This window comes from Trichosurus vulpecula, chromosome 7, assembly GCF_011100635.1.
Source record: "Trichosurus vulpecula isolate mTriVul1 chromosome 7, mTriVul1.pri, whole genome shotgun sequence".
Classification (NCBI taxonomy): domain Eukaryota; kingdom Metazoa; phylum Chordata; class Mammalia; order Diprotodontia; family Phalangeridae; genus Trichosurus; species Trichosurus vulpecula.
In genome coordinates, this window is record NC_050579.1 from 157,636,509 (window position 1) to 157,660,808 (window position 24,300).

At 39.8% G+C, this 24,300-nt stretch overlaps 1 protein-coding gene across 1 annotated transcript in view; it reads right to left on the reverse strand.

Annotated features, from left to right (window-relative positions):
• The window catches only part of LOC118857688, a 202,180-nt gene that overhangs the window by 58,211 nt on the left and 119,669 nt on the right, over nt 1-24,300 (reverse strand). Inside the window, 2 exon segments of the mRNA XM_036768262.1 lie at nt 12,933-13,071; nt 22,222-22,387. Coding sequence (XP_036624157.1) covers nt 12,933-13,071; nt 22,222-22,387 — 305 coding nt within the window.

Here is a 24,300-nt window from a genome sequence, read left to right on the forward strand (position 1 = left end):
ATTAGACTTAAGAGTAGGTTCTATCTTTTGCCTTTCTTCATCTCTCCTGCACGGTGTTTGGTACATAGTAGGCACTTAATACATGTTAGTTGATTGACTTATTTAATGAAGTCATATTGGTTCTCTGTGTTCATGACTTTGGTCTCTTTGTGGAAATCTGTTTTACATTGGTTAAACTTCCTTAGGGAATAGTAAGAGTCAATGCTGATAGTTATTCTTTTGTCCATTTCTACCCTTTTGTGTCAGTAGCTTGCTTAAATAGGTCTTATAATCAATCTTAACCTTAAAGACTATTTTTATATCAGGAGACACTATCTCTATGGTATTCCTTCAATCTACCCAGTAATATATGACTAATTTGCTGTAGCTTTTTCTTAGTGGACCAAAGCTGTCACCTAGCAAATGCTGGATTCTCCTCTAAATACTTATAAACTACACTTGTAATCTGTTCAACAATTTTTACAGAGGGATTGGTATTCACCTATAGCTTTCAGAATTCTACTTTTCTCACTTTTCAAAAATCATCTCTAGTCTTCTGTCATCTTTCCTGTCTTCCATGATTTCTGGGGATTGTTGACAGTAGCTCTAAGATTACACTGGCAAGTTCCTTCATAACTTGAGATGTAAATCTCCTGGACTTAGAGGCTTGTGTTCTGTTCATTCAAAGCCCCTTGGTACAATCATTGTTTTCTTACCTACTTTGGGCTGTCATATCTCCTCTATGTTGTTTGCAGTCCAATGGTTTTAGAAGTGGAGCTGCTTCAGCAGAATTTCTCCCTGACGCATTCTTTTTATCTCAGTGAAAACCTAAAGACCTACAAATGACTTCTTCTGACAGATTATTTTTGATAGGAAGACCCCTCTCCTTGGTTTATTCCTTCAGCTTCATTTCTACTCACTTTTCTGGTCCTTCTCCCCCACTTTTTATCTATTTCTTCTTATCTTTTGTCTTCACATCACTAGTTTTCTTTACGTTGGACTTATTCCGTACCATGAAATGTTCTCCCTGTCCTGGCACGTTAAGGCATAAGTCTTAAGCTCACTCTAACCTGCTGAAAACACATGTCCTGACTATTTCCCTATGCCAGCATAACCCTCATATGCATCTCTGGGCTGTTGAGCATAGAATACCACTGAGGAAGATTAAATTAAATTCCAAATCTGAATGCTATTCAAGTCGCATGCAAACCACAAAATCAAAGACTTAGATAATAATAATAATAGCTGATAATTACATAGTACTTCCTATGTACCAAGCATTGTGCTAAGCACTTGACAATCATTTTCTCATTTGATCCTCACAACAACTTTGGGAGGTAGGTACTATTATTATCCCTATTTTACAGAGAAGGAAACTGAGGAAAAAGGAGGTTAAGTGACTTGCCCACGTTCACACAGTAAATGTCCGAGTTCTGATTTGAACTCTGGCCTTCCTGATTCCACTCTCAGCACTCTATCCTCTGTGCCATCTAGCTCTCCTAGATGATTTACTTTAATCAAAAGCACAAATAATAGGATAATTATAATAAATATTTATTTGGTGCTTGAAAGTTTGCAAAATTCTTTATATAGATTATCTTATTTGAGCCTTAAAATAACCCTGTAAAATAGGCACTACAGGTATTCTCATTCTCATTCTCGTTTTATCATTACCCCAATTACATTGAACCCTGAAACACTGTAAAGCTTCCCAAGTGAAGTCCAGAGCAATGTGAAAGAGATCAGCCTTGTTAGACAGACTGGGAAAAGTGGATGAAAACTGCATATCACCCATGTAACTAAGACAGAAGGATAGACACATACACATATACAGAGCATAGATATACACATTAAAACACAGAGTGCCATAACGTCTATGGATGCCTGGTTTGTGGTTTGGGGGATTTTTATTTTATATTTATTTTATTTTATCTTATCTTAGTAGAATTAGAAGTTGGGCTTTTGAAAGTGCTAAACAATTTAACTCCACAAGGTCCTCTGATGCTTCATCATAGTGTAGTGTTTTTGAAGGCCGTAACCACAAGGCATAAGATCTAACAGCTTTTACTTGCTGAAACAGCTTAAGAGTTTAGCGCCAGAGATAGAGCAAGTCAGCTGTCCAAGGACCAAACAAGCTAAGATACTAAGGGGCTCATTACTAGGAGATGATGAATTTTTTTTGGCCATGGACAAACCCATAGGATTCTATGAAACAAAGGGAAAAACAGCCTTGTACAGCCCCTGCCTTCAGTGATAGTAGTTGAATGGTGGAAAGGGGGGCAGAGAATGCTAAGAATCACAGTTTTCAAACTATCTACAAATATTAACTCAGCTGCTATTACTCTAAAGGTGAGATCTGTATACAGTGATCAGTGAATTGATATAGCCTAGGAAGAACTGAGCTATATCTGTATGAACATTCTGGCAATGAATCAAAGTCCTGGATAAAAGGAAGTTCTAGTTAAATAGTTTTCCTTGGGGAGATGAACAACAGTTGGCAGAATTAGTTTCATTATGTGGGTGCCTGAAGGCAACAAGGAACATCATTTCATGGGACATTTGGTCATTTTGTCTTGCAGTGCTTGTGATGAGCAGAAGTAAAAGGAGCATGGCAAAGATTAGCTGCAGTTCACGTGCCTATATGTGGCAGAGGGAGAAGTGGTAGAAAAATTCTACGAAGGACTTGATAAGATCCTCCATACCAAGACAACATATCCCTTGCAAAGGTGGGTACCAGGGAGGATAGTGAAAAGTTGGAAAACACATATGGGATTAAGAAATTAAAAAGGCTAGTCAGAGCTGGAAGTCTCATGAGTATATATTATGAATATATGTATACATATACTCACATACATGTTTGCTTTTTATTATCAATTTAATCATCAACAATGAACATTTCAGCATACAAACATGAATAAACAAAGTCTTTGTAAGAAACAATGAACTTCTTATTATATATTTTTGGTTCTTTTCCTCTCTTAAGTGTTTAGTTTAGTAGATATAAAATAAGCTTTGCAGCTATGAAGACCTGAGTTGAAAGCCTGCCTTTGATGTAGACTGCCTGTATTGCACTGGGCAAGATACTCAGCCTCTTGGTGCACTAGACAGCTCTCTCAGCTGAAGATGCGAACTGGTATTTCCTTACCTGGGAGTTCCCTATACTTCTGAAATCATAGGTCCAATTCCTGTCCCATATTAAATTTAACACAGTAGTAACAGAATTGTTGTCTTTGTGTCCCTTTCTGAACTCTTCATTTTTGCCAGTGTATTTTTAAAGTTTATTGATGCTCTTTTCCTTCTCTTTTTGCATTTCTATCACTGCCTATTAACTCCTCTCCAATAAAATATGTCTCCTCTTGTAACAAATAGGGTGTTGGGTTTTTCCACCCTAGACCTGTGATATCATAGGTATAGGGAGCTCCCAGTGAGGAAATCCTACCAACATAGATTGGTACCTTCTCTGTAATTTGTGAATATGGTGCATGGGGCACCAAAGGGTTACATGACTTATCCAGGATCACAAAGCCAGTATGTGTCAGAAGTGGGACTTGGACCCAGGTCTTCTGGGCTCCAAGGCCAGCTCTCTATCCACTATGCCACACTGACAACATCAAAATATAAACAAGTGAAACAATTAACATGTTGCTATGTCTGAAAATTTATGTTTCATTCTGCACACCTAGTTCATTGCCTCTTTGCCAAGAGGTAGCCATGGACATATTCTTCTTAAACAGAGCCAGAAGGTGAGATGACAAGCACCAAACATCACCAAAAGAATTTTAACAGAAAAAAATGCCTGATTATATGGAAATAATTTTTGAATTATTTGTGTTTGTGCACTCAGACTATCAACTAATTAGAACAAGGCCAAGATCAATAAGTTTGAAGAAAATATAAACATGAGAAAACACTGTATAATAACCTTCAATCTGACCTATTCAAACAAGCCACGAATCACCCAAATGAGAAGTGGGTGGGAGAGGGCGGGGAGGAAGGAAAAGATATTTAGTGAGCTTAATTTTTACCTTTTCTTGTATAAGTTTAATCAACATAAAACATCATCTCAGTCAGGAGGTCTGGCCAAAAGAGCCCCCAAAATACCACGGCCAGTTGTCATTTCATCTTTGTTCCAAGTAGAAAGATGTGCCAGTCAAGGACAACAGAGGTTTAAAATATGAACTCATTTATACAATTCTATTGAGGAGGAGGATGGGAGATTATGAACAATACTGCCTTGAAAATATTGAAAAGTGGCAGAGGTGATAACAGTTCTGTAGACTCTGTTCAGAATGTGTTCAGAAAAGGTCAGGGAGTGTAAGGGCCAACCATGAGATGGGCTAAGTACTGCACTGAGTTTTGTTTGCTCTCCTCCTTGAAGCCTAATGGAAAAAAACAAAACTTGGCTATCTTGCCTTGAAATGCTCACAATACTTCATGGTATAATAAAAACAATATAAATAATGAATTAAATAGTGATAATAATAATTTATCCAATAAAATATAAATTCCTTTGAGGGCAGGGGCTGTTTAATTTTTAATCTTTATATCTTCAACACATATTGCAATAACTGGCACATAATAGATGCCTTATACACACTTGATGGTTATGATACCTAACTCTGCTTGATTATGATGCTCATAAACAAGCTAAAAACATGAAGATAAGCACAGCTTACATGCATCCACATGCATGCATCTTACATGCCAACATCCGCTGCAGAGGATAAAGGAAATAAATCATCTGCGATATCTTTGACAAGGTTCTCTAAACCAAGTCACTATACACGCTGACATTCAGTGATTGCAGTGTAAAAGTAGATACACGGTAAAATGGCAAAAAGGATCTTGACAACATGAAATTCAGGATGAAAAAAAAGAAACTCAAAAACTCACAAACTACTCAGAAACTTCACCTCTGTACACCAATGAAATATTTCTTCAAGAAGGAAATCAGAAAGTGTTAAGCATGGTGAGAATTTACTATGAGAAGAAAAAAAAAGGAAATTGACTCTTAGACGGGAAAGCACTGATTACAAGAACAGCTGCCATTTCAGAATCAGCTGTTTGTGTGTAGTCGGATTATTGACTGGCTAGAGCAAAGGTCAACGTACATACTGAATTAGCAGAAAGGACAGAGATGAGAAGCAGACACTGGATATAGTCCTAGGAGCTCAAACTCAACCTGTTTAAACAATCTGTCACCTCCAAAATGTGGGAAATAGGCAGAAGTTAAAAAAATTCTATCAGCATTCCTTAGTGAAGTTACAAAACAGCCACCTCAACAAGGAAGCCAAGCAACTGCTTTTTCTAGCAAAGTCTTAATCTTTTTTTTAAATAATAAATTTATTTTTTATTTTTAGTTTATAACACTCAGTTCCACAAGTTTTGGGGTTCCAAATTTTCTCTCTCTTCCTCTCCTCCCCTCCACCCTACCCCCAAGACGGCATGTAATCTAATGTAGGTTCTACATACACCTTCACACTGAACTTATTTACGTAATAGTCCAGTTGTAAGGAAGAATTATAACCAATGGAATGAATCATGAGAAAGGAGAAACGAAACCAAAAAAGAAGGAAAAAAAAGAGAGCAAATAGTTTGCCTCCATCTGCATTCAGGCTCCATTGTTTTTTTCTCTGGATGTGCATAGCTTTTTCCATCATGAGTCTTTTGGAGCTGTCTTTGAACCTTACTTACATTAATGAGAGGAGTCAAGTCTACCAAAGTTAGTCCTTACAGATACCGTGTGTCTGTCATCGTGTATAATGATCTCCTGGTTCTGCTCCCCTCACTCAGCATCAGTTCATATAATTCATTCCAGGTTATTATGAAGTCCGTGTGCTCCTCATTTCTTATAGCACAATAGTATTCCATTACATTCATATACCACAATTTGTTTAGCCATTCCCCAGTTGATGGGCATCCCCTTGATTTCCAATTCTTTGCCACCGCAAAAAGAGCTGCTCTAAGTATTTTTGTACATACAGGTCCCTTTCCCACTTGTATGATCTCTTTGGGATACAGTCCTAGAAATGGTATTGCTGGGTTAAAGGGTATGCACATTTTTATAGCCCTTTGGGCAAAGTTCCAAATTGCTCTCCAGAATGGCTGGATCAGTTCACAACTCCACCAACAATGTAACAATGTTCTAATTTTCCCACATCCTCTCCAGCATTTATCATTTTCCGGTTTTGTCATGTTGGCCAGGGGAGATGTGGTACTTAAGAGTTGTTTTGGTTTGTATTTCTCTAATCAATAGTGATTTAGAGCATTTTTTCATATGACTATAGATATCTTTGATTTCTTCCTCTGAAAACTGCCTGTTCATACCCTTTGACCATTTCTCAATTGGGGAATGACTTGTATTCCTATAAATTTGGCTCAGTTCCCTGTATAGTTTAGATATGAGGACAGCAAAGGCTTAATATTGTCAATCAGAGAGACACAGCAGACAAGGACCACAGGTTAGATTATAAGCCCGTATATAAAATATCATGGAATAAAATGGTAGGAAAAAAGCAATATAGCTTCACAAAACAATGAATAGTGGTCAGGTAAACAAAAAAATGAGTCTGTAGAGAGCTTAGCCTGAGATTCAGGGAAACCCGATTATCCTGAGAGCACTTTTAGATGAAACCAGCAGAACAACAGCCTTGAAATGAATCTATGGTGCAGGAATCTTCATTGTGATCTGTTTTTACCAGTCATGATTAGTGGAACCATTGTCCTGGGACCCTACCATCTCTGTAGGTAATATGCTTTGTGAGGAAGTGTAACTGGTAAAAGAGCACCTGGACCTGAACAGATACATAGAGCTGGGTGTGACATAATAACAAAGACCTCAGAGACCGTTTCTTGAGATAGGTATCTCAGAAGAGGTGAAGATTGCGAAGGAATGGAATAAATCACAGGCATCATTTGATTCAGCAAAACAACATGAATTTACTAAGGCTCTTCTTTAAAAATATGTTAATCATATATAGAGAGATAGATACACACATGCGTACACATGTATACATATGTATATATACATATATGCATGTATACACATGTGTATACATGCATGTACATATGCATGTGCATATATATGCATGTATATGTATGTGTATACACCTATATATAGAGAGAGAGAGATCTAAATCTCTCTCTCTGCATAAATGGGTTCTAACGATTTGGTAGGGTTACTCTTTCCAGTTAAATACATTTCCATTTTAAAATGGGGCTTTAAACAAAATGAGTGACTTGGTCTACACAGAGTCCAAGTAAAAGAAGGTGATGGTGATGTAATCCAAATATTCCTGTGCACAGACGATGCTGTCCCAATTATATTGAACCTTGAAACATTGCAAAGCTTCCTAAATAAAATCCAGAGCATTGTGAAAGAAACCATCCATGCTAGTCAGACTAGAAAAAGTAGATAAAAACTTCCTGTCAACCGTTCCACTAGACAGACAGTGCACAGACTTACACACTAAAGCACAGAGTGCCATGATGTCGATGGATACCTGGTTTGAGGGTTTTATTAATCTTATTACATTAAAATTAGAAGTTGGGCTTTTGTATGTATCTATACATACGTTATATGTTATATACATGCATAAGCCTATACACGGTGGTGTGCTGATAAATGTCTAACAAACTAGTTCTCCTCTCCATCGAAAAATGTACATAGGACACAATTTTAAGTTTAATCTGCATTGCTAACATCTTCTCCATCATTTTCTTAAGTCTAGGAGATCAAAGAAGTAATAAATCAGGCCCTGATTCATAGTGTTTGCCAGTTCCTGAGATGTAAATGCTCACACTGAAAATTTAACAATCAGCTCTCAACATCCACTTTGATCTGGTTCTAGCACGTCCTTATACGTCTTTGAAAGGTACTACATGAAAAGTAATTTGGGTCCGTGATCAAATGGTAAGAGGTCAGGATGGATTGCAGCTGGATATTGCAGAGTGCTTTAGATTGTTTCTCTTTCTTAACCTAGAGAACTCTGTCAGGTTATACAAAAGCCCACCAAGAGGTAAATGCCTATATCTTTAGTCAGACGAGATTTGGAATCTTCAAGGGTGATTTCTTTTTCCTGGTTCTTCATTTTTCCTTCTGTGTTCTTCTAGTGGGCAAGGACAGTGCTAATTAAGATGATGAAACAGTGAAGTTTGTCCTCTTGCTCCCATTCCTGCCTACTCCCAACTTTCAGGGTCCCCTTCTTCTAATTTTGGGATACTCCGCCCCTTCTTCTAGTGCATTCCTGCGGTCTCATGGCTGCCTGGTTTCCCACCTTGATACCAAAATTTTCCTTTGGTCTACCTTTCCTGGAATAGAACTTCGTGTTTCTGACTCTTACTAACCTCCACTTCTTTATCCAAATTGATCAGTCCTGTATCCTGTACACACAGGGCCTTTGTTCTCTGTTTTCCAAAGTAACACTAAGCAGAGTACACTGCAGTACACAGGATTTGGAGTCAGACGACCTAGTTTTGCCACTCAACTATCTGAGTGACCTTGGGCAAGTCACATTAATTGTCTCACTGGGCCTCATTTTCCACCAACTGTAGAATAAAAGGGTGGTACTAGAAAAAAACTTGAAGTTCCCTTCCAGTTTATGATCTTATCCTATTTGGACAAGTCATGCTGCTAATGGCTGCTGATGGGTTGTAATGACTTGGTAGGTTACCCTTTCCAGTTAAATACATTTTCATTTTAAAAGGGGGCTGTAACCAAAATAAGTGACTTGGATGGTAGAGATTTTGGACTCATGGTGGATTTACTAAGGTAGATATTTGTGAAGAATGGAGTCTTTCAGAGCTCCTAAAATCCCTAATCTCCTTACTGGGGCCAGCCCTGGATTAGCAGGCACAATCCAAGGTATTTACTAGCTGTGACCCTGGATAAATCATTTGAACTTATTTTAACATTGACAATAAAGGATTTGTTCTGTGAAGTCTGGATTCAATCAAAGGGCCGAACTTGAGGACCTAGAGGGTCACATGTGACTACGAGCCTGCAGGTTCCCCACCCTTGATTCTGCACACAGCAGTTATTTAATAAATGTTTATTAAGTGGATTGAATTGAAGCCCAGGAATAATAAGTCTTTTGAAAATGCTAAAGACACAAAAGGATGAGTAGGAAAGAGCCAATGCCAATTAAATTTCAATTCAGCATGCACTTATTAAGCAGTTGCTCTGTGAGTTGCATTGTGCTGAGAGTTAGAAGATACAAGGATGAATAAAACCCAGCCTCTGCTTGCAAGGTTTACAGTATACAATTAAGAATCATATCATAGATTTAGAGCTGGAAAGGCCCTTAAAGGCCATCGAGTTCAAGTCCCTCACTTTTTCAGATGAGGAAGCTGAGACCCAGAGAAATTAAGTGACTTGCCTAAGGTCACACAGCTAATTGGAACAGCTAGTAAAGAAGCCTTGGATTCAAGTCTTCCCGACTACAGGTCTAGCACTCTATGCTGGGAAAAAGACTGCGAACTGAAATGAGACAGAGTTTTTTTTTAAATTATTGAATAGTTACACAATATTCATTATTATAAAATTTAGCAGTAGCTATGTGGCTAAATGTAGGTCTGGCCTTACCTAAAAGGTGATAGATAGGATTTCAGGAGGGCCGAGGGAGAGGGAGAAATATCAGGAAATACTTCACGGTTAGACTGTAGAATCTGAAATTCCAGGCAGAGGAGTTTACGTATCTTATCCTACATGCAACAGGCAGCTATTGAATGTTTTTAAGCAGGGGAGTGGCATAATCACACTTTTGTTTCAGTAAGATTATCTGGGCTGTGTGAAAGACAGATGGCAGAAAGAGGGGTGGTGGTGGTGTGGGGGCAGGGGAGGGAGGGGATAGTACAGTCAGGAAGCAACTATCGTTGTCAAGGTGAGAAGAAAGAAGGACCTGTTTGGGAAGAGGAGAAAGAGTGAGGGAGACAGAAGAGTAAAATGTAGCTCTGAAGTTTAAAGCCTTGGCAATTGGGAAGATCATAGGATGACAGATTTAAAGCTAAAGAGTACCTTTGAGGCCCTCTAGTCCAGTGGTATCAAACTCAAATAGAAGTGTGGGAGGTCACTAAACTGTACATAAGGATCCCTGCCAGCCACATATTAACATTATATGTTTCATTGCATTTTATCTATTATTTATCATCACTATCATCATTAGTTATTATGTATTTATTATTCCATTTATAATTTATTGTATTTTTATTTTATTATATTAAATTTTTCCTAATTACATTTTAATTTGATGCAGTCTATAGGCCAAGTTTTTAATATCTCTGCTCTAGTCCAAGTTCCTCCTTTTACAATGAGACAAATGGGGCAGAGAGGCATGGAAGATCACAGAACTGGAAAGTATCAGAGGCGAGATCTGAAGTCAGGTCTTTCTAACTCAGGGTCTGGTCTTCTAACCACTAGCTGGACTGCCTCACTATTTCTGTTAATATTGGCACTGTCAACAAAAATAGAGAAATGGGGGAAGGTGGGTACCATGAAGTCAGTTTGGAATATGATGATTTTGAGATGGCAATGGGACAGGTGTGGTGAAGCACAATGAAGACTTTGCCTACACCCTGATTTTGCCTAAGGCTTGTCTCAGGTGGGATAGAAGGTAGTCAGCTCAGAAAGGCTTCACCAGAAGTATTCAAATGAAAGTAAACTATGGGATGAGCATACATGAATCCTGAGGTTCTGAAGAAGACCTTCATCTGCACGTTGCTTGGCCCATAAGAGGGAAACCAGGTATAGAACTTCTGTTCATTCATGTTGACCTGATCGCCCTTTCAATCACAGATCCAGGCTATGAAAACAGTCTGTGTGTGTGTTTGTATCTGTATTTAGGAGTGGGGTAGGGAAGGATGTTGGGGTGAGGGAAGGGAAAAGTCATAGGTGGCAAACAGTTGGTGGTACAGTGGTTACAACACTGGACCTGGAGTCAGGAAGACTTGAGTTCGAATCCCACTTTAGAGATTTACTAGTTTGTGTGACCTTGGGCAATTCACTGAACCTTTTATCTCAATCTCTTCAACTGTACACAGAGGATAATAACAGCACCTGCCTCCTAGGGTTGTTGAGATGATATTTGTAAAGTGTTTAGCTCTATAAAAGGCTAGCTGTTATTATGATTTATTAATTATTATAATTATCCCTTTCCTGTCTGAAAGCAGCTGAGCCAGATCTTAGGGAGAGGCTTAAAAAGGCAAAATGTAAGACCTTTGACCCTCAGGTATCTTCTAATCCAACCTCCCTCCCCACCTTTTTTTTTAACACATTAGGAAACTGAGGCCCAAGTTGGTCAACTGACTTGTCCAATGTTACAAAGATAGCAAGCATCAGAGGGGCATTGGAAGCCTGGTCCTCTGCCTCCAGCGTTCTTTCCACTGTACTAGAGTGCTACCCTTCTCATCCTGAACCACTTGCTAAACTTTTTCTTCAAAGCCTTTTGTTAATTAAAGGGGTGCTAGTTATCAACTTTAAAAAAATTTTGTTCTCTGTTTTGTTTTCAAAACATCCTCCTTTCTGAATTGTAACAAACCACCTATGGGACTTAGTTTCTATTCTAAGTTCACAGAACTGACCTCTGCCAAGAATGAAAATGTTATAAAAACAACAATTAAATACAACCCAACCCTGGGCTGACACACGTCTACGCTGAAGTTAAGGGCACTTCATTCACAGGGTTTGCCAGTGGATGGGTATTCATGCTGTGGTTAATCAAAGGGAAGCAAGGTTATTCCAGCAACCTGAGGATAAGAAGGAACCCACAGGCACTTTCCCACACTTATTCTGGCTGAAGCTGAAACTCAGTGAGTTGTAATTTAAGTAAAATTTTCTCTTTAAGGCCATGATTACACTGGTCAAATACAATATTCATGAAGTCGTAAGAAAATTGCTTTATTTGTCTGGTGCCTAAGTAGGCAAAAGTCTCTCTGATTTACACTAAGAAAAAATATTTGAACAGCACATTCAGCTGTTTTTGGAAGTGCTACTGTCCTTTTTGAAAGTGGGGGAAAAAAGTAAGAAAAAGCTGAAAGAAGGATTTATCAGAAATTCATGATCTTTACAAGTAAGATATATATCAGAGGTGGCATTTGAAGCCATCCAGGCCTAGGCAGGAGGGAAGGGTGGGACTTCCCTTCTTTACCACCTTGGCCTCCCACAACCCATCTAGGAGATTGGAGCGAATGCCACTGGGTACCCTTCCCCCCCCAACCTTCCTGCCAATGTCCCCTTCCCCTTATCCCTTCCAGGTCAGACACTGACCCAATGATCATTGTTTTGCCTTCTGTGGTTGAGCAGATAAAGTCTAATCCTTTTCCTACTTGACAGTTTTTCAAATACTTGAAAACAGGAAGCATGTAGGCTTCTCTTATTCAGTTCTTTCATCTGATTCACAGAGAGCATGATTTCAAATCCCTTCACCATCTAGCTCAAGTCAACAAGTCAACAGCATTTATTGAGTTGAGCACTGGAGATACAACTACAAGCAAAAAAACAAAAGCATAACAAACCCCCCCAAATGGGAGCTCGTATTCTGATGGTAGAAGACAACACATTGGAAGGACCGGAAAAGGGGAAGTCAGTACTGGGTGGGCATAGAGGCATCTGTGCCACAATCAAAATGAAGGATGATCGGTCTGGGCCCTTCCTCAAAATGGAGGTTCCAGGAAGAACTTACCAATGGGAAGGTGTGGACACAGAAGGCAGCTGAAATCACTTCTGTTGCAACAAATAAGGAAAGAATAATTCTTATAAGAGAAGAGGAGAACTCAGGAATAATTTTTATAAGAGAGACTGTCTGGCAGAGGGAATTTTGGGGGTCACTCTGCTTTAAACACACCTACTTTAAAGTCATTCTTTTCCAATCCTGCCAGGCGGGGTCTCTTCTGGATGGACACCCAGCAAGGACCTTTCCAGAAGCAGAATTCACCAGAACAGTATTCACAGGGCTTACCGGATAAGGTGTCTCACAGCTGCATCAAATTGTAGAAACATAACTTCTCTTCGGATCATTAGTGACTGGGCCACTTGGTTAGGATCCTGGGGGTTCTGAAGACTGTCAATCATTCTCTGCACATCTCTAAGTTCAGCCCCTAGAGAGCCCACAACACACAAGCAAGACTCACATGATGCTTCATGAACCCCTAGAACTTCATGCTTTAAGAATCTCCCCCCCCAACAACCCCCATTCTTCAAAGCCACATTATGACATATAAGTACTGCCCTGCCCATTTTACAGAAGAGGGAAAAACAGGTCAGGGAGATGAGATAGCCTGCCTAAAGTCATGGAGCTTGTAAGCAGCAGGGTCAAGGACTACAGCCCAGATTTTCTGACTCTAAGTCTGGGGGCTCTTTGATGAATGCTATTTACTATCTGTGGGCTGACTCAGGTTGCTATGACGTGTCCCCCAATGCCCAGGACTAATTTCTCACCAGTCATTTTTTTCTGTTTTTTTCCCCTCTCAACTGCCCCCCTCTTATCCCTAATTCCAAACTGTCTTAGAAACAAACAAACAAAAAGTTCCCCAAACTTGTATTAATCACATTTTGTGCCAGGCCAGCAAAACTGTGTGTTCTAGAAGCCAGAGCCTGATTTTTCTTTTCCTTCCTTCCACCCCCTGTAAGATAGGAATTTGCTTCCCTCTATGCTACAACAGGAACAAGCTGTAGTGAGAAAATTACAACTGGAGGATTTATGAGGCTCTAGCCTTGTGCCTCGGGGGAAAAGAGAAAACTAAGGAACTGGTGGTTACAGGCCTCCTTTCTTAAAGCCTTTGGGGACTTTTAATTTATCATCACTCCTATTATGTTCTCTACTTTCTCAGGGTAATGCCAATAAGAAAATCGAGATCAGAAGCAGCCTTAAGAGCTAGCACTCACTTTTCAGCCCCAGGCCATCCAAATTTTCTGATCCATCTTCAAGGGCCGAAAAAGAAAGACAGCCCCAGGCAAGCAAAGTTCAAAAGAGTACCTCAAAATCAAAAAGCAAACCATCCTCGCCTCTCTGGATGGCAGTCTGACCATAATAAGGCACTATTGCAAAAGAGACCCAATTTGTCTACTGTTATCCTGGGGAAATGGTGGGAATAAGCAAGTTTCTGCCAGTAAATTTTGTAAGACCTTTCAATTAGTTTCCAGATGATAAAGGAGGAAGTGTGATACAGTGGAAAGAATACTGACTCAGAAAGTAGAGAAACTAAGTACAAATCCCACATCTAATGCTCATTACCCATGTGGCTTTGGGAAAGTCACTCACCTCCCTATTGAACTTCTTTAGCTGTAAAATGAGGGAATTGGACCAGGAGACCTCTACAAAGACCTCTTACACTTAGGATTCTTTTAAATCTATGAAAAGTCTTGGAAATATGAAGGGTATAGAACAGCCTAATGCAAAGGTTCTTAAGTTCATGGGAGGTCCATGGATAGATTTCATGAGGTCAGTGAACTCAGATGGAGAAACATATACAGACAGACAGACGGACATATATAATCAATCCTCTTTTGTGACTTCAAGCACATGCATGATTTTATTAATAATCTCATTTTCACTTTCTTGTTGGCAACCGCACATATTCATGGCTATGCTCAGTAGAGAAAAAAAATGAGAGACACTATACAAGCCAGTTTGTGAAGCCACCTACTAGGTGCTTCACTGGGCTTGTTCGCCCCCTGTTGTAAAGAGTTCCCTGTGTATTCATTGCGTATTTTCATTGTTTGCCTTTAAAACTCAGTTTGGTTTTGCAATTGTGTTTCCAAAGCATAGTGCAAGTCCTTTGGGATCTAAGGTGATGTCAAGACCTCACCAGTCCAGGTGACTAAAGTCCCAGCAACCTCTCCCTTAGTTTTTAGAGGGCAGCCAAGGTAGAGAGGTTTACAGCAGTATAGTATACAGTACAGTGTCCTCACACTGCCATCTGACACAGTGGAAGATAAGATTCAGGTTAAAAAATGTTTTAGTTTTAGGAACTGTATTTTCTGTATAGTATTTATGGTACTGTAGATTTCATGTGTTATAAAAAATGAATATTGTCTAAAATCAATGGGTTGGGTTTTTATAACTGAGACGTTAGCACAAAAGGTCACAGAATTCTAGGGAATTACTAGTGAGAAAAAATGTTTTGCATGTTACCAGTTTTATTTTGTAAACTGTGTTAGGAAAAGTGAATATAATCAGAATTCACGTTCTGTCATAAAGAAATGTAGGCATAAAAGTGTGTTTTTTTGGCAATCTCTAGCAAAAGATTACAGTTTTTGGTGGTCACAAGAACCTAACCATCTGTGTCTTATAGGTTCAAAGTACAAACTTTCGTGTTTTTTATTTTTGTGCCATTTTCTAGGAACATTACTTCTGTGAAAGCTGAGGATAGCATATGTATATATCTAACTAAATCTCTAAAGTTTAATTTCTTTCAATTATGATCAAACAAAATTATTCTGAGAAGGGGTCCATAGGCTTTACCAGACATTACCATGGTACAAAATAGAGTCTAGACCGCCTCATTAAGGCAGCCCATTTACCCTGTGTTGATGGAAGAAATGAAGGGAGCAGGGTGTGTCTGTATCTGTATTGGGGAATGGGGAGGGGAGAGTAGAGAATGAGGTAGAGAGTGTAAAAGCTGTGGAAGAAGAAAATGGGGAAGAAATGTATCTGAGTGTTCAGGACAGAGCTGGAGTAGTGCTGGGGGCAATGCTCAACATTTTCATCAGCTAACTAAAAAGGAGATTAAAGTCTTCTTAACCTTGTTTCTTGGGAGAGGAAGAGGATTTTGGAAACTAATTATCATGTGGAGGTCCACAATGCCCTATCTTTTAATGATGGCCAATTCTTTCCTGGGCATCATCCTGGCCTCCATCCTGGATTTCCTGCAGTCATGACAATATTGTCTCTGCTTTTGGACCAGAGGACTAGCACAGATAGGTAGCATGCCAAACCCTGGGCCGTCAATGTCAGGACACCTCTTCTTTTGTTCCTTCCTTCCTTTGGCACAGGTACCCAACATGAATTCCATCAGTACACCATTTTGATTCAAGGGAAGTCAGTAGCCAAAATTTAATGTGAATTTGGTTTCTTTTTCCTCACCACTGGAAAACAAACATGGTTTTTCAAGAGACTCAAAATAATTTGGCCACATTCTTAACCTTTTCATGACTCTATGATCTCACTAGCTTTTAAGAGATATTTTTACCCAAAGGGAAGTGATATTTGAGCTACATGAATGGGGGTGGGGGAAGATGGAAATCCTTTTCATCAAGCAGGCCCATAAAAGAAAGCATATCTTCATGCATGCAGCCAACACATCCTATGCTTCATTTGTTTTCTAGTGTTCCAAAATCATAAGCATGATGTGTTAGCAGTTTAGCTTTTAATAGTCTCCTGGTTTCTTTAAATGGATATCACATTGCACATGTATAACCTCTATCGGACTGCTCACCGTCTCAGGGTGGGGGGAAGGGAGGGAGGGAGGGATAGAATTTGGAACTGAAAACTTTGGAAAAAATGTTAAAAATTGTTTTAATATGTAATTGAGGGAAAATAAAATATTATAAAAAAATTTTAAAATAATAAATGGATATCACATATACACTCTCCTTCCAGAGCCCAATTCCATTTTGAATTGCACCTGGACTTCAAATAAAGCTGCTGACTTAGAGGAAGAGAGAGAATATGGAAAGAGGGTTGTCATGTCTTCTAAGAACTGTTTTCAATTCAACATCAAGCATTTGTTAAATGCCAGCTCTGTGCCAGACACTGGAGATACAAAGACAGAAGCAAGAGTTCCATCCCTCAAATAGCTTAAGATATGCTGAGGAGGTACGGGGATCTCCTTTCATATGGATAAGTAAATACAAGGTAATTTAAGGAGGGAGAAAACTCCAACAATCAAGGATTGGGGTGGAGGGTAGGGGGAGGCAGCACCTGGAATAGAGTGTAAGCTCCTTGAGGGCAAGGAGCTATTTCATTTTTATCTTTACATCTCCAACTGCTAGCCCAATGCCTGGCTAGCCAGATGCTTAGTAAATGCTTGTTGATTGACTGAATGTCTCAAAGGAGTCTTGAAAGAAGATAATTAATTCTGAGAAGCAGAGATGACTTCATGGAGGTAGGACATAGACACACAGTCAGGGTCTGAGGAAGGATTTGAACTCAGGTTCTCCTGATTCCAGGCCTCTCAATCCACTGCACCACCTACCTGCCCCATAGCATGTACTTCTAATTGCAGATCTAGGACATCTGGGCCATATGTGTCAGAATAGTTTCTAGTTTTTAAAAGTAAATTTTAATTTTGTTTTCATATCACCTACATTTCCCACTTTATCCCTCCTTTCACTCTCTCTTAGCGTTTCTAATTATGAGCATACAATGTGGAAGAAATAGATAAACTCATTAATTGACATTCGAGCTCCCCCAAAACTCATTTCCCTCTGTACTTCCACATAAATCCTCCACTCCAGCCAAACTGGTCTACTCATCATTCCCTGAACTTGGCTCTCGCTTCTCCACCCGTCTTTACTTCCTCTCCACTTCTCTCAGTTCTACTTGCCTTCCAAGCCCTTACTGAGAGATTCTGAGGTCTTGAAAGTTGTACAGTAAAGCGCTAAACAAGGAAGCCAAGAAAGTTGCACACCTGCCTGCCTGGTAACTATTCTTTAGACTTTAAAAGAGCTTCAAGGAGTTTTCTTGACTGGTGTTCACTGGTTGGTAGGGTAGCACTAGATGTAGTCCCTAGGTATTTGTGATGGGGTGTGTCAAGGGTGTAGTAGAGAACATGTGGAGAATTAGAGGTGTGGTCAGAGTGACTGGGCTAAGGAAGCGTGTATTGGTGGGGAGGAGTTGAGGTACAGTAGAAAGAGCACTTGGCTCTGTTCAGAGGATCTGGTTTCAAAATCCCATTTCTGATACTTTTCCCCGTGTGGCCTTGGGCAACTATAACTTCTCTGGGTCTCAGTTTCCTCATCTGTAAAATGAGGGAGCCAGACTAAGCCGCCTCTGTGCAAGGGTGCTTGGGAGCCAGATCAAACTGGCTTGCAAGCCGTGGCTAAATTTTAAGTATGTGAGCATTTACACCTCAGAAATCAACAAACACTACAAATCACAGCTCAATTTATTGTCTTTTTGATTGTCTAGATTAACTTAAGAAACTGTTAATTATGCAGATTAAACTTAAAAGTGTGTCATGTATACATTTTTTCCCCAGAGAGACAGCTGTTAAACATTTACTGACTATTACCCCTGTCTTTAAGGTCCCAGTAAAATCTATGATCCTGTGAGTCAGAAAGTAAGTTTGATTGTGGAAAATTTGTAGTTGAGTCCTACTGTGAACTCAGTGGGCTGGTTTTATCTTTTGAGTGGATTTTGATTTATAGGAGTCTAAAGTAAATGGCTCCTGAAACCAGTTGGAAGCTGTCACACATATGGTGCTTTGGGCTCTGAGGCCGTGAGCTTCTCTGGGAGACCTTGGTGCCCTCAAATGCAGGGATAGCCGCATGTGGGTGATAACGATGAGACAACCTTAACATAGGCTCTCTTTGAATGATACAATTCCGAGCCCTCAGGAGTCCTTCTATAGGGAGAGTCAACAAATTGAGTCTGAAGAGGGAGAGGCCTTGAAATGTCAGGTCAAGTTTCATGATTCAGTGGAAGGACCACACTGGCTCTGGCATCGAAGGATCTTAGCTCAAATGTCATCTTGGACGTTTACTAACTGGGTGACTTTGAATAAATTATGCTTGAGTTTTCTGATCTGCAATATGTGAGGATGGGACTAGATGACCTCTAAGGTAACCTGGAGTCCAGAAACTCGTTTTAAAAAACATTTCGATAGCTGTGTTTGAGTATAATTGATTTCCTTTATAATCCTATGTATCTTATTTTATGCATCTAAAAACACTCTGAGAAGGTGGCCATTGGGCTTTACGAGACTGCCAAAGAGGCCCATGACACAAAAAAGGTTAAGAACCGCTGGTCTGGATCCAGGATATTGCTTCCTTGATGAACCGTTACATCACCACCCTAAGGCCACCATGATCTCTCCTTCTCCCAGATTTCTACAGCATTTACTCTCCATACAGTCATTTGGCTCCTAGCATAGGCTGTCTTAGGTTTTTGGTTATCTTGTTACACATTTGTCCTGTCCAGTCTTACCCCATTCATACACCCCTAGAGAAAGGGAGGATGAAAGACATACCTGTTTGCCTCCTTACCCAGACTTTTTCTAGACTTCCACTATTAACCTTCTGTAGGGAGCCTAGACCTGCCTCCAACACTCTTCCCTTAAATTACCTGCACTCTTACTAGTGGTGTTTCTACTGGCCTCAGCCCATCACTTGAGACAGACAAGCACAGTAGTCTATACATACCTACCAATCTTTTTATCAATCTCAGAGCTATTTGAAGTCATACACATCATATTTTTATTTTTCAGAAACAGTGTGATGTAATAGGAAGAGTGTCAGAGCGTATCCTACTCTGGGTTCCACAGTGTGGTTTATTTGGAAAACATGACTCAGAAGATCTGAGTTCAAATCTTGATTTTCCATTTATTATTTGTGTGACCTTAGGCAAGTTACTAAACCTTTCTGAGTTTGTTGGCCATAGTAATCAGATTATAAAATTAATCACGGGGAAAGGATCTAAAAGCACATTGAATTTTGGGCTTTTTTTGTGTTGCAAAACAGGATTATAAATAGTTTTTTAAGGTTTTTGCCTCTCTACTGATTCTGCTCAGTCTCCTAAATTTGCAAAGCTTCCTGGCGTTACCAAGGCCTCCCGCAGACTACAAGGCATCTTCTCCTCCTGCACATATTCTCATGCTCTTGCCTCTTCCCCGCATCTGTATTCCCATTTATGACTCCCCATAATGCTAAGCTAGCAGAATACAAGAACTGTATTCTGCAGCCAACTCAGAGTTCTTCCATAAACACAGATTTCATGAATTTCTAGCCGAAGGGGAATAGAAAGAAAATATATTTAAATTGACCATTACCTCAATTTAAACACTCCCTCATTTCCTCTGAGCCACCCCACCTCTCCAGCCTCAATTACATTTCTTTTAAATCCCTGACTGCTATATGGTAAAAAACCAATTTGGACAACAATCAAATCAATGTATCCACAAGAGAAGGACAGTTAGCAGGGATGATGGGATCTAGTGAGGGTTTTTTTCATTCTGGGGTTCTTGGAGAATTGGAGATTCTTGGGCATGTTTGTAAGTAGCAAGGACAGAACAAGTAGATAATTAAAGATTGAAGATTAGGGGGAGAGAGAGAAAGAGAGAGAGTAAATCTGCTGGCAAAGATAGAAGGGGATAAGATCAAGATTACATGTAGAGGGAGAGGACTTGGTCTGGGCAGAGAGAAGGGCTATTCATTAGACAGTGTAGGAAAGAAGGAAATGTTGGAGAATGATGACAATGAAGAGGAAGCTCTTGCTGAATGGCCTCAATGTATTTTAGTAAGGTTTTCAGGCATGGACTTCAGGTGAGAAGATAGCAGGAAGGGCTGTTGTGGGAAGCTATAGAGAGAAGAGAAGGCTTGAAATAACCATTGTGTAGAGTGGGAGTAGCAAGAGGATTGTCTTGTTGCCATTGTCAGGGTCCAAGTAAGATTGGAAAACAAATTTGTAGTGGATCCAGTCAGTACTGTCACATGACTCCCTTTATTTCTGGAGTGTAGGAGGAGGAAGACACTAGGAGTAATCCAGAGTTGTGGTTTCACAGAGTGGCAATGGGACAAGGGAGAAGGGGATTTGAGAGTAAAAGATAGTGTAGAATTCAACGGGGCAGCTAGGTGGCACTACTGGTAGATAGAGTGGGCCTGGAGTCAAATCCAGCCTCAGACACTCACTGGCTGTGTGACTCTGCACAAGTCACTTCAGCTTGTTTGCCTCAGTTTCCTCATCTGTAAAATGAGCTGGAGAAGGAAATGGCAAACCACTCCAGTATCTTCGCCAAGAAAACCCCAAACGGGGTCATGAAGAGTAGGACACGACTGTAAATGACTGAACCACAACGACAAAAGTGTTGAACTGATTAACGAACGGATCGAGATTGGGAAGGGAAGGAAGGGCGCCCTAGATGGAGCAAGGACTGGTAATGGCTTGGAAAAGTTCTAAGACATTGGAGAAATTGCAGTCAGGGTTTGGGAGAAGTAAAGTATAAGGAGAGAAGGATGATAGCAGACTGTGATGAGATAAGGAATTTCTGATCTCTAAATCATGGAATGGAACACTTGGGCCTATAAGGGCCCTTCTAGCTCTAAATCAATCATCTGTGATGTAGCTCTCAGAATGGATCCTTGGTAGAATACTGAAAATTAAAAGTAATTCAATAAAAATATTTTATAATGAACTTAATCATCAGCAAAAACAAATAACCTAACAGAACCAAACGAATTTTAAAAACAGCAAACAAGCCAACAAAAGCTTTTGTTCTCTGTCCTTTATAGGTCAGTCTGAACTTCCATCATAGAATCATAGACCCCAGATGATTTTCTAAAAATGATTCTTGGTAAGAAGTCATCAGTTATTTGTTAACTAAGACAAGGGCATATCTACCTTCTTTATAGTGAGAGCAAATGAATTTTTGTCTCAGAATCTCACGGTATTTTCCAGAAACTGTAAAACAAGATCAAAGATGTAGTGCTGTAAAGGACCTCAGAAGCTATATGGTCCAATTTCCTCATTTTACAGACAGGGAAACTCAAGCCTATGGGGGTTAAGTGACTTACTCAAGGTCACAGAGCAACAGAAGCAGAAATTGAACCCTGTACCTATAAACTCCAGAGGCAGAATTCTTTCCATTGTAGAATGCTACAAAGCTAAGAAGGCACAGAACCATTTAATGAGTTGTCGAATTGAACTGAGTTTGTAAACAATTGTGTAAACAATTCCTCTATGAAGCTAGAAGGGAGTTGGTTCAGTGGCCTATGAAAGGGTAATGATTTTCTCTCTGGTTCTCTTCCAACAATTAGGAACTTCAGTTAGTATTTCCAAAATATTTAAAATGATGAGAGACAGTGCAATGTGGAGGACAGAGAGTGGTAACTGAGTCAGGAAGACCAGTGTTTAAGTCCTGCTGTTGATTATGTGACCTCTTAGCATCCCCTGCAAATTTTCTCTAACATTCTAATTTGCAGAAAAGGTGCCATGCTGCCCTGATGAACTTCCTCCTCAGGAGCTCCATATACCATTGAAATCACAAGCATGCTTAAAAAATGAAATTAAAGATGATGTGTTTACCACTTACCTATGCCTTCAATTCCTCCCCAGTCAGCTTTTAGAGGTTTGGGACTTAGAGGAAAATCAAAACGTTCCTTGCCACTTCCAAGTTTAGCAAAGCTGAAGAGATAGGCGACTATGTCATGCAGAGGCGCTATAATCCTCAAAGTGAGCTTCAGGGCTCTAAAGGCTTCCTAGGAGTAAGACCAATAATATATGGAGAAACATCTTAGGAAGGCTTCACATCACCAGCAAAAACCTAAGCAATTATGTGTGTGACTAAGAGCAATTGTACACTCCCTAAAAACATCCAGTTAAATATTGATCACAGTATGTATTGGGAAATATCCTCAGGAGAAAATGACTGTCCAATTAATAAATTAAGATTCCAGATCATTGGAAAAGAAAGTGAGCTGGTTGTGTGGATACAGAGAGCCCACAGGCCACCTTGGTATCCATACATAGAGGGAGGTGTCTGGAAAATTTGGTGTATTCCCAAAGGGGATCCACAGGAGTATTTAGACAAGGGTCCCATGGGAGGATATGAACCAGGTCTGAACAGGATAGGCAGTCGTGGATGGGTTAGCAATCTGTAGCAAGGTGGCACAATGGATAGAGTATGGGTTCTGGAGTCAGAAAGATCTGAGATCAAGAAGTGCCTCAGGTACCTACTAACTGTGTGGCATTAGGGAAGTCACTTATCCTCTGTCTACCTCAGCTTTCTCATCTGTAAAATGGGGATAATAGTAGTCCCTACCTCCCAGGTTGTTGCAAGCATCAAGTGAGGTAATGTTTGTAAAGCACTTATACTACAGCACCTGACACACAGTAAGTACTATATAAATGTTAGCTATCATCATCATCATCATCTGGAGATAGTGGACGCATCGATGAAATCACTGATTGTCAATAAAGTCATGGATTTGCCATTTGAAGGCAAGCTCCTTGAGAGCTGGGATGGTTGTATTCTTTGCATTTGCATCTGTAGCACCTTACTAAAATGCTTGTTGACTGACTGATCCATTGGAGCACCAGTGCTCTGTTTAGTGTGTCTCCTGGCAAGGCTACTCATTCACTGGTTTTTAAGTACGATGATCTGCCTCGATTAAGACCAGTGGTAGCCATGAGCAAATAAAAATGTCCTTGAGGATCCACGTGTGTGCTTGAACTTGACACAGCTAATATTTCACAATGGGGACCTAGGCTTGCACAGGGGTCTGATATATAGACCCCGCGTAGTCAAGGCATAAACTGACTTAGTTTTAAATATTTCCATAGGTATTTACATAACAATTAAACACTAAATAATGGTTAATTAATGTTAATATTTAAATGAAGAACAAGGGAACAAAAAGAACAACTAATTATAGTATTGTAACAGATAATATTATTGTGTTTCCCATAAACACAATTAGGTCAAATAGACTTCATTCAGAGAAGACGAAAAGAACACTCTGAAGTCAGCATTTTGAGAAGTACATATTTAACTAAGTGGATGCCATATGACAAAAATTCCTACTGTGTGCAAGGCACAGAGGTAGGTACCAGGGACACAAAAATAGCTATGACACATAGAATTCTTAAGAAGTTTACAATCTAATGGAGAAGAAAATACCAATACAAATAATTGTGATATGGGAGTGTGATAAGGTATAAAGGAGAGGTCCAGGCAAAGTGCTATGAGAAATAAGACATGGTAGAAATCAGTTCAAATGGAAGATGGAAGTGGGGTGGGGATGAAGGTCGGTCAATGAAGGTTTCCTGGAGGAGACGGTGCCTTGAAGAAAGAGAAGAACTTCAATCCATGGCATTGGGTGGAGGGAGTCGGTTCCAGGAATGGAAGACATTGTGAGCAAAGGTATAAAGATGAGAGAGGGGAGAATGAGGACAAAGAACATTTCTGGCCGGGACTTAGAGAATAGGCAGGATAGTGTTGTGAAAAAAGCTAGAAAGGAGACGCCATTCACGTTGTGGAACATGGCCTTGAATAAGGATAAGGAAGGAAGGGAAGAGAATAAACATTTACATAGTACCTGTTATGTACCAGGATCTTTACAAATATTATCTCGTTTAATCCTCAAAACAACCCTGTGAGCTAGGTGCTATG